Below are 18,538 nucleotides of genomic sequence, written 5' to 3' on the forward strand. Positions count from 1 at the left end.
GCTAATTAAGGAGTAGTTCTCTGTAGACTAGGGAGGGTTGCTACAGGTTAATTGGAGCACCTGTAGTCAGTTAGGACCTGTCAGGAACCTAATAAACCCCCCTGCTTCAGGCAGTTAAGGGAAGAGAGGAAGGAGAGAAGACTGGAGCTTGGAGGTGTGTTGTAAGATTTGAAAGACCAGAGAACCGAAGTAAGGGAGACCCTGCCCCAGAAGAGGAGGGAGACTTCCTCCCCCAACGTTTAAGGACCAAAGGTTCCCCACCCAAGGGGGAAGAGGGTAAGAACCCACAGGAGTTGAGAGGGGCTGGGGCTCAGAGTGAGGAGCAAACCCAGACCCCTTCCCCGCTTCCCTCCTCTACCACCTTCCTGGGCCACTAGCGAGGACCTCGGCTGCCCAAGACCAGGGGCAAGAGGTGGCGTCTTAGCCCCCCTGCCAAGAAAAGCGCAGGACCCCCCATACTAACATCAGCCATCTTGCCACAATATAAATGTCCATACCTTTTTTTGAATTTTGTTGAGCATTTGGCCTTGATGTCTTGCGATAGTTCCAGTAAATGTATGGTGTTAGCAAAAAATATTTCCTTGTATCAATTTTTAATATGCTACCTATTTCAGTTTTATTGACAGTCCTAATTACAAGAGAGGGTAAATACAAGTGTCTAATCTACCTTCTTTCTACTGGTTGTTCTGTATACCTTTATCATGTACACTCTTATTCATCTCCCCTCTGAACTAAACAATCCTAATCTTTTCAGTCTCATGTCATATGAATTTTTTTTCCATGCCTGTAATTGTTTTGGTCACAAAGCTTTTATTTCCACTTTAAGTTTTTTGAGGTAGGGTGGCTAGAACACAGCATTCCCAGCGAGGGTGATTCATATGATGGAATTGCAATATTTTCAATATAAACTTTTATTCTGTTCCTCATGCATCCTACCATTTTGTTTGCTTTTTTAACTTCAGCTGCATATTGAGCAGATATTTATGAAATAGTACAAGGAACATCTTGTTTGAGGATCTCAAACATAACATGCTTAAAAAAAGTATAAAGTGTTTGTCCCTGATGTGTTTTGTTTTGTTGGTCCTGGAGTTTCCACAGCTGAGAGGTAGTAGATTATACTAGTGTCAGCAGCTGGGTGGAACTTCTGGGTGGCTGTTGCTGCCTCATTCTCCTAGCAGGGTTTTTGGAATCCTCTTGTCCCTTGCAATCTTTGGAATCTCCTGGATCATGTTTACAATGAGTTTGGCTCATCGTTTTAGCTAAGTGTGTGACTTCCATATGCAGTGCGGTATGTAAGGCTAATGTGTTCTTCTGTCTTTATTTCACTCCTTAGAAAAGCTAATGGATTTGCGTAATGAGTACCAAGAAGCAGATGAGGCCACTAAAATATTTTTGGAGCAGCGCTATGGCAAAAGAGTGATTCAGAAAGCCCTTGAGGAGATGGAAAGTAGAGAATGGCTAGAAAAGAACTCAAAGGCCTGCCCTTGTTGTGGCACTCCTATAGAGGTGAGTTTATTGGGCTAAACTTGGAGAATCACATTTATTCTTAATTGTTACTGTCCGATGTTACTAATGTGATTCACTATGGGGACCAATGCCAGGGAATTAGGACTTTCATTTGTAGGGTCCATATGATTCCATTTGTGCCTCATCCCTACTACTGGCTACTCTAGTCTTTCTTTTGAGCATTACATTTAATAAAAAAATAGGTATTTTCAATTTTTAAAGGTATTCATCAGTAGTTCCCCAGGTGCTGGGGAAATAGGTTGCCAGCAAACAGTTCAGGAAAAAGTGAGGTTTCCAGTGTGTTTACTAATGCAGCCAGATAAAGCTTCTGTAACACAGGCTACTAGTTCATAAACGGGGAATGACATTCACCAATATTGTAGACTTACACTTGCAGTAAAGCTTGTCCTCACTTCTGCAGCTAGCAAAAGCAGTTGGCATTACAGTAGGAGGAAACTTCTCCTCTGGATACACATCTCCTGAAACCAGGTTGAAGTGAGGACACACCTCAGACCTCACAAGGATACTAGATTTTATGGTCCATTCTGCATTTTGGTTAAATCCGGCTGCCTGTACCAGGCAGTGTTTCTCAGGGAGATTCTCCTGCCACCAAATATTCTGTAAACTAGGCAAAAGTGTACTGAGCTGGGAGCCAAAAGACCATAATTTCAAACCTCACCTCTACTGATTGCTGTTAGTATTTCAGTCCATTTCGGACTTTATTACTGACCATGGCCTCATATCCCAGCCCTAGAAGGCAGTCAAGTATCAATCTCCCATTGTGCAGATAAATTAACAGATTATCCAAAGTCACTTCAAGGAGAATTGGGAAGAAAACAGAGGTCTGTAATATAGCAGAATCAAGTTTTAGCCACTTTGCAACACTGCCTTTGAGGCTGAATGTGCCAAAACTATGTATTTTGATTATCCTATCTAACCAGTACATGCCAGTCCCTTTCCAGAGCCAGAGATAGAACCCAGGAATCCTGATCTAATATTCTACTGCTGTCTTAACAAATAGCTGGTTAACAGTCTGGCAAAATTGTCTTAGGTAATTTAGGTTCCCCCCTTTAGTGGCTAGTCCACATGGAGGATAATTACTCCTATAGTTCAAGTAGGTAGAGGTTTGTGCTGGGGATCGGAAGATCCAGAGCTCAGACCCTGCTGGTGACTTATTTTGGGGTGACCTTATTGTTGAATGAGAGAACTGGTGATGAAAAGTTATTTCTTTTGAATAAAATTGTTTGTTTGTTCATACAGTGGGTAAACAATCTAGAAAAAAACTTTTATAGTTAAAATTTTAGCAGTCTGTCAAAGATGGTGTGACATAGTAAAATACTGTACAGATGTTCCATTTTTGAAAATACACATTTCTATCGTTTGTCGCATAGCGATTGCTGATATTGCACAAAGGCAGGTTTGAAGGCTTAGAAGTGACATGAGGTATGGTTGATTCTTACTGCTATTCCCTGTTTCTTCCCCCACCAGAAACTAGATGGTTGTAACAAGATGACATGCACTGGCTGCAGCCAGCACTTCTGCTGGCTTTGTATGGGTTCTCTGTCTAGGGTGAACCCATATAAGCACTTCAATGATACATCCTCCCCATGCTTTAACCGGTACGTAGTCACGATATATGCCCTCAAACACAATACAAGCTCCATATGTACAGCATTTTTCTTGCAAGCCCTCCCAGAATTATTTTTTCACTTAATTATATAGGTAGTTACAAAGTTAAAATAAAAATGAGAGAAATTTTGAGGTATAGGCAAAGGAATAAAATGTTTTCAGATATGATTTGAAATATCGTATGCCTCTCAGGGATTTTTTTGCCCCCTGTTGGAACTGTTCATTTTCATGTATAGGTGGTGAGAGATCACAGTGATGAGTCTGGTAAAAATACTTAGGAAGGCAGCTCTAAATCTTAGGAACTGCAGAACTGGAGGTTAACACCATCAGCATTGGGATTGTGTAGAAGAATAGAGGAGATCATTGCTACTTGGGTAGATGGTAGGGGAAGTGGATGAGAGAGGTGTAATAGTGTGAAAGCTTGGTTCACTGACTTGTATTCTGTGTCTTGGAATGTTTTGCTAATCAAGCAGGATCGAAGAATTCTTTCCAAATATATTCCATTCCCAAATATTTCTGTGCATGTATAATGTGCCCCTCACTGTGGTATGTAGGTGTCATATCAAATTAATACTAAGACAACATTTTTCACCCCTCCATTCTTCTGCTTTTTAAGAGGATATGTTCAGTTATATTTATCTCAAGATGAAATGTTGCTGGTCATGTGCAGCCATTTTTGAAGTAAATGCTGTGCAAAGAGGAGTGTCATGCATTATGCTGTAAAGGCAACAAGATTTGGACTCTTCCTTACCTCTGGTGGTAGGAACTTCCCAACAACAGGGCGTTGGCTGTAGAAGGCACAATGAACTTTGGGTCCTGAATATTTATCTCTGGGCTTCATCAGCCTTAACAAAACCTTTGAGCACAGAAGGTTTTAGCAAAGGAAACCAGTGTCTTATCGTAGCCAGGCGTCCAACCATTGAGGGCCTTAAAGATTAGCACTGGGACGTTGAGTCTTTTATATTAGACATTGTATTGATGCTTCAGTGGGAGGGAATAGGAATCAGGACTTGAGTTCTATTCCTTGTCCTCAAATAAATGAGTCAGTAGCAAAATTCAGCTACTTTCTGTGCCTCAGTTTGCCTGCTTGTAAAAGGGGGAAAGGATCTATGTTCAGAGGATGGGTCATGATTGGACTTTCTGGCCTATGCTGATGGGCTGTTTGCTCCAACCCTCCCTCTTCGCCGATCCTCCCCCCGGTCTTTTCTCCTTTCCTCAGTTTCATTCCACAACTGCCCTTCTCCCCTTCCGTGCCCCACCCCTCTTACCCGCCTTCCCTTAAATGTTCCATCTGCGTTCTCTTTTCTTTCCATTTAGCTTATTCCCTCCTAACTTAAACCCACACCCCCAAAAATAAATTAATCATTTAACTAATTTGATGTTTTTGCTGCATCACATTTTTCACTCTGCTTGTGTGTTACACCCCATTTGCTTATCCTTGTCTACTTAGATTGTAAACTCTTCAGGACAAGGTACACTCTACTACTGTGTGTGGACAGTGCCTAGCATGCTGGGGCTCTCTATTCCAGTTTGGTCTTAGGCACGACCATAATAAAAATGATTAATAATAATACTCTCAGGAGTCTTTAGAGGCTTAATTATCATTATCATTTATTTGTATTACCATAGTGCCTAGGAGCCCTTGTCATGGACCAGGACACCATTGTACTAGGCACTGTTGTTAGTATAGAAATGCAAAATATTTTAGTTGACTCAACTTTGGCTGTTGCAATACATGCATTTCAATGAAATGACAAAAATAAAGAAGCTGGAAAGTTCAAAGCATAGTTTCAAATTCAAGTTGATCTTCTCTGATTCCTAATACAGATTCTTGCCTGTATGACAGGTTGTTTCAAGCTGTGAATGTTGATGGTGACTTCTGGGCTGCTGAAGATGAAGACTAGTTATGTTCTGCATCACCTAAAGCTGAAGAAACCAGAAATGAATCTTTTCCGCTTATGTCAAGTTTGTTGCTTTCATATAAGAGTGGTAACACTTCACACTGCAGGCTGCTTACACAACCATTTGGATGCTATCGCCACAAACAGAAGAGCCTATTTTCCTCCTCTTCTGGTTGTTTAAGTCCCTTACGTACATGTCCAGTGCTAAATAGGGTGAACAAACTGTCATCCAAAGGCTTAAAAAATAGTCGAGAAAACTCTAAATACCATAATGTGCCCCTTTTTCTGAAACGTATCCTAGAAATCTCTGTTTGGGAATTTCTCCAGGAAATTGGGCCTGGCAAGGATCTCTGGATTCCATCCTGCATACTTTGCAGTAATCTTTCCTATTGCTGAGGTGGGCTAGATGTGCTCTCCCCGGAGCTCTTTGGTGAAGCTGCTTGTGTCTATTGCAGGAAGGCTCATTAAATGTAGCATAATAACTTCTCCCCTCCCTCAGAGACTGAGCCAGTTGCTTTCATAGCATTTCCTGATCTGGATCCAAACTGATTTTTCTGTGGTGGCTCCCTGCTCGAGCACTGACACACTTCCCTGGGGTGGTAGAGGTTTATAAACTGCAGAATTTTTGCACCCCATTCCGTCTCTTCCTCCCTCTTCTCCCCCCAGTGGATCTAATGCCTGGGTCCCGTGTAGAAAGTTACTGACAAACATTTCCTATCATATATTTTTATTCAGTTTCAGTAATTTAATTTCCATGTTGCTATCATATCTTAACAGGGAAGGAATTTATATGGTCTGGTGATTATTTTCATAATGATGGATATTAAAACAGTCTGTATGCCCAATCTGTGAAATTCTGTGCAGTGTTTCTTGACTCAAATATTAATGAGGTGCTTAAATAAAAGAAAAGCGACCTCAGACACTGAACTGACTTAAATCCCTTAACTGCATGTTTTTCCTTCCCAGTTTCTAGTTGTTAAAAATTTTTGTGAAATGATGTCCTTTGGCCAAAGACCTCTAGTCTAGATAAATGGCTGGGACTAATGTATGGCCCTCCAACTGAACTAGCTCACTCATTCATGCTGTCATTATACTTCTAAATAATAAGTTATTGGAAAAACAAATCTCCCTACCCTGTAGTTTTACAAGCAGTCTCAAATATGAGAACAGTGCTTGGATTACATTTTTAGAAATCCTTTTCATCTGTAAAATGGGCTAGAAAACAGTTGCTTTGATTTTCTTTTAATGAGAAGTATACTTTGTTCAAAATAAGACAGCAGGGCCTGAATGGCTCAGCAACTAGGTAATGATACAGAGAGTCAAGGTCAAGTCTTCATATGCAGCTTTGGTTGTTAGTAAATAAATCTTTACTCAGATGTCTGTTTAGCTGAATTGCTAACAGGAAATGCTATGAAAGCAACTGGCTCAGTCTCTGAGGGAGGGGAGAAGTTGTTATGCTACATTTAATGAGCCTTCCTGCAATAGACACTAAATGGTTTTAGTCCATTTCTGGAAGGGACAAAGATTCATTACACAACTCACTATCATGCTTGGTAGCTTGAGAGATCAAAGATAGGATACACATGGAGAGAGATTCCCCTTGCCTAGAACTGGTCCACCTTAATCTTGGTTGAGGTGGGTAGGGGAAGCTTGCCCACTCCTGTGTGTGGATTGTTTAATTTGAATTCCAGCACCTTTCACATGCTCTAACTTCACTTTTTAAAAGTAAACTCAATTGTCTTCACAGTTGTGTCCATTATGGGATGCATATCAGGACATAGAAAGTCACTCTATGGGATATAATAATAATCTGCTTCTAGGTAACAACTGTGATGATCGCTTCAGCTGGTAAACTAGTTTAGCTGTTTGTAGTAATCATGTACATTAATTGGTAGTGCCTAGCCCTGGTGCATATCATGCAAAGTGTTAGGATAGGATTTCCTAGATTTTCACCTGTTCACAAAAAACTAAACCCACACTACAGGGTTTTCCTTCTAAAATATTGTGTTTGGGTAGACTGTTTGCTAGCTCTGTATTCTTTTGTTCTGATAACTGTTTAAATACAATGACCAAGAATTCAAACTGTAAAGTTAATTCAGGTAGAAGTTTCCTATTTAAGCACTATTTCTGGAATGTCCTTGTTTATAATTCAAAACAGTTTTTAAAAACTCATCCTAATGCATACCAAGTATTTGCAGGGAAGGATTATGCATACCGACTGGATAAAGTGTCTACCTCCTAATCTCTCTCAATCTGTGTTAGCTTTGCAAAGCATTATTTGCGGAAATAGCCATGAGATGTTATGCAGTAAAAAGGCTGGTAAGTTTTTATCCTTTAAAATAGTGTTTTAATGGTTCAAAAGAGCCCGGTTCCTTCAGCTTTGTAAAAAGGATGTAAATCTATATTACCACGAATGAATGTAAGATGGAGATAAATAAATGTTGTTTAAAAATTTAGATTTGCTCTTAACTGTAGAACTTTCATCTAGGCTGAGTGCTTTTGCTGCTGATTTCACATCCTTGACATTAACTTTCCATTTCCTTCTGTGGACAATTTGTGATCTCTGTACCTTAGTATATGGTACAGTCTTTGACAATCAGACTGGTAAGAGACAAGTTTTGGCCTTGGGTATGCCTGTAAAGATTGACAAGTTATGGAAGCTGGAGTAGTTCTAGCTCTTCAACAGTATCTTACCCATAGCTGTTAGAGGGCCCAAGTTATGGTTCAAGCAAAATACTTAATTTTTCTGCAGCAGCTCTATAAACTTTTATAGCAGGAGCATATATATTTACTGTATATGGCCTGCTTTAAAAATGGGCCTCCAGTTTTTCTGGTGCAATTTCACACCAATTTAGGATGAAGGCAAAATTCTTGCAACAATGGAAACCAGCTTGGTGGTGGCTCTGGAATTGAGTAAACATGCTTTTCTACTTATTTTTACAAGTTGCTTTTTAAATCCAGAGGTGGTAATAGACCAAATTTATAGAAAGCCAAGATTTGCATCATCTTTTAGGTTCTACCACATGGTGAGCAATGTATTCTGGTTGTTTTGTCTCAGTTCATTTAAAAAAGTTAAGTATTTAGAGTAAAACTTTTCAAGAGCACTGAAGTCCTATGGACATCCACTAAGTCCTAAGTCACTTAGCTACTCTTGAAGTTTTTACTTCTAGGTCTGCTTCCATCTCCCTCTTTCCACAGAAGCCCTTTTCAGCGGGTGGTGACAATCCTTACCATCAAGTCTTACCCAGCTAACGATATTTCTGGCATGCCAGCATCTCTTTCCACTACAATTATTCCTGTCTGGCCTTGCACAATGTTCTAATTCCTACTAGAACTTTGAGAGTTAATAGGTAAAGACAGGCAACATGACTCAGTTTATTTGGATAAAAAATACTGCATTTAATGTAGAAAGTTACATTATGAAGAGTTTGTAGGATTTCCATGTAAACAAATACATATCCCCCACCTAAAAAACAGCACCAGTGACTTACACTTCAGTAGTTTGATGTAAGCCCGTTTGGTATTAATAAGGGTAAAACCAACATAGTTTTGAAAGTAGCATGGTCTATAGCAGTAGAGGGTTTCATTCATCATAAAGTGGATTTAGGTGGTTAAATATATGGGCTATGTTCATGAACAGCTGAATTATGAGAGGTCTCTGCATGTACTACTGTGACCTATGAGGAAAGGCAAGAGGTGAACTGTCTAGAAGATTTGAGTGAAGGCAATCAGCCCTACACTGCTACAACCAACAGAACACTTAATGGCATTGGTGGGGAAGGGGGGGAATGGCAAATCCACACAAATATGTAGACTTGGCTGCTATAGTCCAATGACAGCACCTTAGTCTTGATGTACAGTGGCATTCACCATGTTTGGATTTATAGAAATCTGACCATGAAGTGAAATAGTAGCCAGAGTTACACAGATGGAGAAGGCACAATTGCTGTTTAACCATTTGGTGGTAGCAATTTTATTAAGCTGAGAACACTAAAGAGCCAGGGTTTGTGATTTTGCTGAAGTGGAGGGTGTGTAGCACATCACAGGATCAGGGCTTTAGTAGAAGGGTATATACATCAATAAACACTGAAGTTAATAGCATCTCCTCAAGAAAGCCCCAAACTAATAGTACAAATTAATGTAGGGGAGCTTTGAGGAAGTTTATTTAATGGCTAACTCTAGTTAGTGCTAGTACTTCAATGTCATGATGCTAGTGCAGTTGAGATTAAGTGCAGTGGGGCAGGGGGGACCTATGTGTGTCCTTCAACTGTAATACATTTTACAATTTACCCATTCGATTTTACTCCTTTCATATCCTCACCTTTGAGTTCAGGGATATTCGTTTCTTGTTCTCATTTACTTGCTTTATAGATTACACACCTCATTTCAATTGGCTTCACTGCTAGAATGAGTAGTGTTTGAGGTTGCTAGAACACAGTATATCCTCATCTAATTTATTAAGCTCAATGTACTCATTCATCTCTTTTAAAAGATGGAAATAATGAGCACATCTCTGCTAATTTATGAACAGATACAAGAAGAATGTGTAGGGATTCCTCCTCTCCAGGGCTGGTTTCCAAGAGAAGAGCCTGCTTAGCACCATACCAGCCCCGAAGAAACTAGTCACTGTACGGCTTCTTAGCCTGTCTTCTTTCTGCTTCTGTTTCCTTCATACTGTATAAGGGTTCCACAAGCTTGTTATGAACAAGCATTAAACCTGGTGTAAGGGGGAAAAGGAAAGACTAAGTATGGGTAGTAAGTGCAATGAAGAGAGGACTTCTGCTTTTAATTAAGTTACAGCCACTCATAATAAACTAATATCCATACATGTCCCCCTTCCCACACAACCTTAAAGTCAGTATTTTTCACCCCATTGCTTTAAGCTTGATATTAGAGGGACTGTCAGCATAATTTTAAATAATCCTTAGTCATTTACCACTACAGACTAACAATTTTTTAAATCTAGTTTACATTCTATTATGCACAGAAAGAGGGACTTACTTCACTCAGCTTGGAGAATTAAGCTAGCCTCATGCATTTCATTTATGGCCTCTAAGCAGTAGTAGTTCCTAGTTTTGAGTTACTAACTCAACACAGGGTTCATAACACTATAGTGGAACATTTAAACAAACAACATTTACATTTACCCTGAATAGATTTCTAGTCAGTGGAGATGTTGTATTCTTTGTTTTTTTTAAAGAAAACTTTAGGGTTGAGAGTTAATTGGCAGCACTTCCTCCAAAACACAATTTTTCTGACAGGAAAGATTTACTAAATTAAATGGTGTCACTTAAAATATAGAAAAGCGAATTGAAAAAGTGGCCTGATGTGGCCAAATACTTACCTTTAAAGTATTTCACTGTTTTAACTTTGAGTTCTAGGGTGGCATCCTCATCACACACAAAGACAGTGCTGGGATGCTGCTGAAAGGCAGACACTGTCCACATGTGGTTCACCCCTTCCTCAATGGCTTTGTACAAAGCAAATGCTTTATGGGCTCCTGTGATTAGAATCATAACCTGAATTTAATTAAAAAAAGACAGGAACACCACTTAGGTTTTGTGATGTACATTTAAAGGGAACACACCCAAGTGTGATTTGAAGCAGGAGATTAAGTCATCTAAAGAGGAAAACTATTTTAGTCCTTCCCAGCAATGTTTCACTTCATTGACTGGGTATTGTTCACTTTGGCTGTATCATTTTAGGTAGTACAATTAGAGCTTGCCTGGCCATTTTAAAGCTTACCCACCTGTTACTTTGAGCTCTCCCTTTAGTGTGTATGCAAGAGTAGACTAGAGCACTTTAGACAGCTGGAGGAGGTGATTAACAGTTATGAACTACAGGTGTAAAAGTAAGTTCAATCACACACCATCTTGTGACTCTCGCAATTTACTGGTATACCTCTGAGTAAGTCAGTGATTCTCACATTTACCTTGTGAGATTATCCCCTAGACACCTCCCTTACCTAGCCTCCCACGCTAAATACAACTGTACTGCATAGTTACATGAAAAATGTTAAAGTAGCATAATGGAAGCCACCTGAATAAGCTCATTTTGCTGTAATGCATATGACTGTTTAGTAAGCCAACCCTTCTTTTCCTCTCCCTGAATGTATAGTTTTACTTTTATTAGGATCAAATCTCAGTCATCATTCCACATTTATAAGCCACATTTCAATTTGGGCGTCTAATTTGATCACGGCTAGTTTGATCTTTGCAATCAAAGAAGCCCCACAAAAAAAGCTAAGAATGTAGTTGGGTGGTTTGTTTAGTTGAGCAAACTATGTTTCTGGAAGCCCTGTAATGCCTGGGGCTGGGCTGCAGAAAGTACCACTTCTTGAAGACTAGACAACTTTTTGATGCTCCATGGAGCACTATATTAAGTCACTGAATTTTAATTCTAACCTCTCTAGCATCCATGACTGTGCCTACTCCAACTGTCAGAGCCATTGTGGGGACTTTGGAGAGGTCGCCATCAAAGAATCTAGCATTAGCCAATATGGTGTCCATAGCCAACGTCTTCACTCTAGTTCTGGACACCAGACTTGAGCCGGGCTCATTGAAGGCAATATGACCATCTGGGCCAATACCTGTGTTGAAGACAGTTTAAGAACTATGTCACTACCTTAATACATCATAGGAAACAAAGCCAACATCACTCTTACTGTAAGGATGCTATAGGCGCCCAAGAATAGCTACAGAACAGGTGAAGCACATTACTTTTATACAAGAACTTGCAGCTTTGCTCAAGCTCCTGCTTCCCTTGAAGTCAAGAAAAGCCGAGACACTGTTCCTTTGCATTTTGGGAGGTAATAACTAAAGTAACTTGGATGTTAGCACCCAAAAGCATCAGATTAGAAGTTACCACTGTTCCAGAGGCTTTATAGCGGATTACAGCAGTTACCTGGTAGAACTTGCTATTGTAAAGGTTGCAATAAGAACCCCTTTCCCCCTAATTGTTACTAGATACTTTTCTGAAGAATTCACCGATTGGACTGAAATTTTCAAATCTAGATCTTAGATGAAATGGCAATTGAAAACAAATCAGTAATTTGAACAACATCTTTAGCTATTTGACTTCTGTGGAAAAAAAGTTACTCTTTTCCTCTTCTGGCCAAATATACCTCAAAAATGGCTGAACTTTAAAAATTAAGTTTGTAAAGAGCACTCATTAAGGATGTCATCCACAGCCAAGTGGATCAGAACCACTCTGCCATCATCCCCCACCCCTGTACCCTGAGACTTTGGAGCCAGTCTATACTTCACATTTTGAGACCCATCTCCTTAAGCAGGAAGCACATTCCACGGACCTAGTATGGTCGAAAGGCTTGACCAGGGATAGAACTGCTACTAGAACAAGCTGAACATCTCATTGAGACAGAAAAAAAGCCCAAACACCACGAGTCACCTATGCATAGCATTTGTCCCCATCAGTGCCATAGAAGGGAATGGATAGCGGTGACACTTAGGTGTGCATACACTAATTGGAGACGGGATGTACACGTGGCTTTACTGACTGACTGCCAATCTAATAGGTGGCTTAAACAAAAAAAAACAAAAATAAAAAAAGGAATTCCCCCAAGTTAGATAGAATTATGGCAAAAACAAGGCTGTGGTCTCTCCAAGTCTGTTACTCCTTCTGATTTTCACCTCCAACAAAGAGTTCGATTCCACCAGCTGCTTTGATTTTCCCCTCAAAAGCATCACACTCTGCCTGTAGATCAGCTGCATTTCCATCCAGAATGTGAGTGTTTTCTGGAGAGATGTCAATGTGCTTGAAAAAGTTATTCCACATGAAGGAGTGATAACTTTCCAGGTGATCCCTTGGGAGACCTGTTAACCAGGAACATTTATTATTTCATGTTTATATTACACAGTTACACCTGCAGACCCTTCAGGACCCAGACCCATTGTGCTGGACATTGTACAAAGACAATCCCTGCTTCAAATAGCTTACAATTCAAGGCCCCATTGACTTTCACACCCTGTTTGCTACAGCTTTCAGGACTGGGGCCTAAAATGACAAGTGGGGGCAAGAGAGAGGGCTACAATAACCTATATAAAAACTTGTACATACATTTGCATAGACATCAGGGGTTTTGATTACAAATCAATCCCATTATCCCCATCTTCGCTTCAAGCTGGGCTTCCTTAACTTCCATGAGTTTAAAAAATAGTCACATTAGGGAGAGGCAGATCATCCTAGTTATATGGATACGGTGCATTAATATTATGCAGCAGGTTCTCCAAAAGAGCAGATACACAGCAGGTCTAATTTTTCTTGTCTTCACAACATTCTGCAGAATTATTGTTCGTCCAAGCTTGTTAACATGATCTCAAAACCAGAGAAGCAATTTTAGTCTGATTACAAATCAGGGAATTCTTCCAAGAACTCTCTAATTGTTACAGAGTCATCCTTTATAGACTGTCTAACCCTAACCTAAGCTCTCTGACTATTCACAGAAAAAAAAAAAAAAAAAAATCTGTCCACTCAAATCAGGAAGAGGCTGCAATAGCATTAGGGCCAAAGAGTAAACTAACATACATATTTAGCACGTATGTTTGGTACCTTGATAACCAGAGGATTTGTTCACTTTTCTCTCTGAACCAGCTCAGAGAAGAGATTACATCACAACTTCACAAACAAGGCAATCCTATCCTAATCTAACATAATAGGACCACATATCAATAAATCTGAAGTGCAGTCTTGCTGGAGCACTGCCTGTCTTCATTATTAATTACAGATAGGGCTGCAGCAATCCCTCCAAACCAGCCAAGTAGCAGAAGTAGCAGCAGTTTCCCTGGTCAGAAGAAAGCTGGGCTAAAATGGGAAATTCAAAGTTGTTGCATACAATCTACTAACAGCATCTTCCATGGGACTTCTTTAATGATATACTCGGGTAGTATATCACTCAGCTTTTAAGAGTTATAGCTAACGTGATCTCTCTAATTGGAGTTCGTTAATTTGTATTACACAGCATTCTGAACTCCTCTCTCTCCTCCCCATCTGGTTTTGGGATCATTTTACATTGGGTTCTACCCAAAGTGATTTATTTTGAATTAACATAAATGACTGATTTCATTTGATTTTATTCACCAGAATAAATAAAATTTGGGGCCAAAAAAAAAAAAAAAAAAGCTTGGTTGGGTCCTTACCACATTTCATGAAATAAGATGACTCACCTACATATTCATCCATATTAAAGGTTTTCACATATTTGAAGGACAAGTCTCCATTCTTGTAATACTCAATCAGCTTTTTGTAACATCCTAAAGGAGTGCTTCCTAAGAGAGATACAGGGGGGAAAGAATCAAAATAGTTTGTGGAATTAGTGTATGCACAACACTGTGAAACACTGAGCTGTGTAAGTGCTATGGATCATTAATTCAATTATTCAAAGTGTTTATGTTACTGAAAGACTGAACTATTTAATTACAAAATATTGGCTCACACACACAGAAAGCCATCTCAGCAAATTCAGTACTGGTGCCCTCTGCTCAAAATCCTACTCAGAGCAGAACCTCACTAATGACTGGGAGACAGAAAATTATTAAGTATAGAAAATAACACAACCACTATCACATTGTCTCTTTGGACCTCAGCTTCCCTACATGTAAAATAGAGATAGCATTCATCTACCTTACAAAGCAGGGGTTTGAGACAGGCAGTGTCTAAACACAGTTGCTTTGAAGATGTTTAGCACTAAATGTTATAAAACAAAAATAAAAGCAGCCAGATGTACCAAACAATGGTTTTACCAAGACATCACAGAAGTAGCCTGCGTGAGACCAAACTAGTTCCTACATGGTGTGGTGGGAGGGGCAGCCCAGTGGGTTGTAGTTCTGATGCTGCCTCTCCAAAAACAAGAATGTGGTTGGATCACAACCCTAACATAAAAAAAGTTATATGGAAAACAAATCTATGTCAACTTTCAGTTTCAAGAGTATAGAGTCCAGCTTCTGTTGCTCCAAGATTACAGACCCTTACTACCTGAACTAAAGGAGAATCTCTATGATTAGCCATACAGGGGCTATGACACACAGTTGAGCAGCTCCAATTCTGCCCAGTTGTAATAATCCGGCTGAGTGTGTGCAATCCTACCCTCAATTGGACAGAATCAGAACTGCTCAACTGTGTGTGAGCCCAGTATAGCTAATATTGGAGATTTCTCTTTTAATTCAAGTAGTAAGGGTCTAATCTTGGAAGTAGATGAATGCTGTCTCTATTTTACACACTGGGGAAGCGCATAGTTCTCCAAAGCACCACTGACTATTCCACTTATGTGAAGAGGTATTTCATCATGCAATGCATCAGCGTCTATATTATTGTTATTTGGGAGGCACCACTCTATACAATTTATTTACTTTAAAAACAAAGAAAGGTTTCATAAGCTAAGTAAATTATATAGACTGTTGCTCCCCAAATAACAACAGAACCATCCATCTATATGTTGCATAAGGAGACAGTCCCTTCACATAGGGGAACATTCTGTCACTTAAATGCTCCAACTGGTGAAATAGGATGCTTTGCAGTTGCATAAACAGAAGGTACCATCAGCATTTTAATTAATCCTCTTTCAAATCTTACCTGTGGGAAGTCCAAGAGTGAAGTATTTGTCCAGGCCAGGGTTAAACTGGATAATTCGATTCCTAATATATTTTGCAGCCCACTCACTGGCTTGCGCATAGTTCTCAAGAATGATGAGTTTCATTGTCTCCTGCACATTTAAAATAAAGAAACTTAAACAAAGGAGTTCACTTTCTACATTGAAATAAATATTGGGAACTTTATCGTTACTAATTTTTCTGTACAGTTATAGTCTCCCTCCACCTCTCACAGCAAGAGGTGCATACAATATTGGAGTGCATTCATGAAACAATAACCAAGTTACTCTGGCCCTGTGAAAGGAACACCGTTAGTCAATAGGAGATACTACCGAGAAGAATTAACCACTACTATGGGTTAGATTGCTCCCTAGGCAAATTATTCCCATACAGGGGTAGGAAAAGAACTTGGGTTTACTGAGCATCCAGACGATTCTTGAAATGGTGTGGCATTTTGGATCTGGAAGAAACTGGATGTAGGTTCCTAAGGATACCCCTCCTTAAATTATGCCTTCACGCTGACTCTTCTTCCCAGCTGTCTCTGATTCTTGGTGGTATAGCTTGACAGAAGCCATCCTACAAGGGATTCTCTGCAAGCCAGTGCCCCAGAACTTGCCCAAATAGGGTTACCACTTACAAAGGGAAAGAAAGGGGCAAGTTAACATTGACCAGATCAGCAATTAGTTTACCCTAGTAGATTGCGTTTTGAGGGGTACACAGCTTCCTCCACTGGACCCTGTCTCTTCTCCACCCCAAATCCTATAAAAATAGATCAGCCAGTGGGGATGGAGAGGAAGGCAAACAATGCTATGGAAGCAGCACTCCCTGGCTTCTTTTCAGGCCTGGTTCCACTAGATCCCAATTCCCGCTCCACATGCCGGCAGGAGAGGATACGATCCCAAGTTAAAAGGAAGCTGGCATCTTGGCACTCTGGTGTAGTAAGACACAGGGAACGTGGTTTCCCTTTGAACCCACCCCCAGTCTGAAGACTTGGGAAGCTGTTTGTAAGGTAATCCCTCTTCCCAGGAAAGTGAGGGCTAAGCAGAAGGCAACCCGCTGCCTGCAGGTGACCCGGCCTAACTTACCTGACAATAAAACTAAACACAGGGTGGGTGGGTGGCTGTTCCCCCCTGGGTTTAGCTCAGGATCATGGGCACTAGTTAACCCCAGATAAAGAACAAAGCCCACGAAAGAGAGGTCACCCCAGAGAGTATTCTGGGAAGAGGTCAGCTTGGTCCCCTACCTTCCCTCTGGGAGCATAGGCCCAGATCACGCAGCCAGCCTAGCATGTGGGGGACCTTACAGTGTCACCCCTACACAGGGAACAACAGGAAGTGGCCCCGCTCCTGGACAGAGGCATTAGCCTTCACCGGGGGGGGGGGGGGGGCAGGTGGGAGCAGGGATTTAAATAGGTTGACCAGATGCCCTGATTTTACAGGGACAGTCCTGATATTTGAGGCCTTTTCTTATATAGAAGCCTATTACTCCCCACCCCCTCTTCTGATTTTTCACACTTGCTGTGTGGCCCCCGTAGATTTAAAGCCCTTCCAACAAACCGAAGCTATCCGCGTTCCCGCAGGCGCCATTTTAATCCCGAGGGAGCGGCTGGGGCTGGGGCTCGAACTCCTGCCCCTGCCCCTGCCCCTGCCCTTGCCCTTGCCCTCCCCGCGGGGCCCCGGCGCAGCCCCCCAGCCGCAGCCGCGCCGCGCGCTCTAGCGCCTCCTATAGCTCCACCGCAGCCCCTCAGCGGGAAGCGCACAGCCGGAGCGCTGCCGCCGCGGCTGACTTACCTGCCCAGGCGCGCGCCACACCCTGCTGCGCGCGCCCCCCACTCAGCTTCTCCCCAAGCCGCGGCCCCTCGTCATATGACTGGGGGCGGGTCATGTTGGAGGAGCTGACTCAGCAGCGTGGGCTCCAGGCGTCCTCCCCCAGCCGAGCACTTCCCCTGCTCCGGCCGGCCAGATGCGTGCGGGCGTTGGAGGGCTCCTGCAATAGCCCGAGGGCTGCTCACGCTTCGCTTCCAAAGCCGGTTTCCCCTGGAGGCTCCCTTGTGAGCTTTGTGTTTGGGCCACACAGTCCTGGTTTGCTTCACTGCAGCTCCTGAAATGCCGTATTTATTAACCAGCAGCTGCCTTTTTAACGCTTCATTTTAAAGTAGCCAAAACAACAATCTCTGGACAGAATTTATTGGAATTCTTTGAGGGGGGGTGGACCAGGGTGATCCAGGGACTATAGTGTACTTGAGCTTCCAGAAATCTTTTGACAAGGTCCGTCACCAAAGGCTCTTGTGCAAAGCAAGCTGTTAGGGGATTAGACAAGAGCGGAAGGTTCTCTCATGAATCAGTAATGGATTAAAAAATAGGGAACCCCAGGTAGGAAAGAATAGGTTTCAGAAAGGAGAGAGGTAACTAGGAGTGTCCCCCAGCGAGCTGTAGTGGGACCAATGCTGTTCAACATACTCATAAATAAGCGGGGAAAAGGGATAAACAGTGAGGTGGCAACGTTTGCAGAGGATATAAAATTACTTAAAATATTTAAGTACAAAGCAGACTGTGAAATTACAAAGGGATTCACAAAACTGGGTGACTGGGCCAAAGGCTCCGGAATGGGGGATCAGGGGACCATGGCCACTCCCACTTTTAAAAGTGGGAGAGGTATGCCCTCCCACTTTTTACTGGCTTTAAGGGTGAGCGGGGAGGGGGCGGAGAGGAACAAGCGGGGGTGGGGTCTTGGGGATTGAGGCAGCGCAGCAGTGGGATCTCAGGGGAAGAGTGGTGTGAGGATGGGTCTTGAGGGGGAAGAGACAGTGCAGGAGTGGAGTCTTGGGCAAGGGGTGGTGCAAGGGTGGGGGCTTCGGACGGAAGGGGCAGTGTGAGGGCAGGGCCTTGGAGGAATGGG

General features: G+C 41.7%; 2 protein-coding genes across 6 annotated transcripts in view; one reads left to right on the plus strand and one right to left on the minus strand.

Annotated features, from left to right (window-relative positions):
• RNF14 (ring finger protein 14) overlaps positions 1-7,492 on the plus strand; it is a 19,682-nt gene extending 12,190 nt beyond the window's left edge. For 2 of the 3 annotated variants that reach the window (XM_073355689.1, XM_073355690.1), the window contains exons 7-9: positions 1,334-1,506; positions 2,995-3,125; positions 4,982-7,492. In XM_073355689.1, the coding sequence (XP_073211790.1) occupies positions 1,334-1,506; positions 2,995-3,125; positions 4,982-5,039 (362 nt within the window). In that variant the 3' untranslated portion in view covers positions 5,040-7,492. Of the gene's footprint in view, positions 1-1,333; positions 1,507-2,994; positions 3,126-4,962 lie in introns of all 3 variants that reach the window. The other variant, XM_073355691.1, reaches the window with a different exon arrangement.
• On the minus strand, positions 5,891-17,571 carry GNPDA1 (glucosamine-6-phosphate deaminase 1). 3 transcript variants are annotated; one of them, XM_073355693.2, is made up of 7 exons: positions 17,431-17,571; positions 15,624-15,753; positions 14,219-14,320; positions 12,686-12,868; positions 11,441-11,625; positions 10,381-10,555; positions 5,891-9,753 (listed from the first exon to the last, which is right to left on the minus strand). In XM_073355693.2, exons 2-7 carry the CDS (start codon positions 15,745-15,747, stop codon positions 9,656-9,658), a joined length of 867 nt encoding a protein of 288 aa, XP_073211794.1. In that variant the 5' UTR covers positions 15,748-15,753; positions 17,431-17,571; the 3' UTR covers positions 5,891-9,655. The 3 variants fall into 3 exon arrangements, with proteins under 3 accessions (XP_073211794.1, XP_073211795.1, XP_073211793.1); XM_073355694.2 differs by lacking the exon at positions 17,431-17,571 and adding an exon at positions 16,059-17,413; XM_073355692.2 differs by lacking the exon at positions 17,431-17,571 and having other exon boundaries at positions 15,624-17,413.
• Positions 17,572-18,538: the final 967 nt, after the last annotated feature.

The sequence above is a fragment of the Lepidochelys kempii genome, chromosome 8, assembly GCF_965140285.1.
Source record: "Lepidochelys kempii isolate rLepKem1 chromosome 8, rLepKem1.hap1, whole genome shotgun sequence".
Classification (NCBI taxonomy): domain Eukaryota; kingdom Metazoa; phylum Chordata; order Testudines; family Cheloniidae; genus Lepidochelys; species Lepidochelys kempii.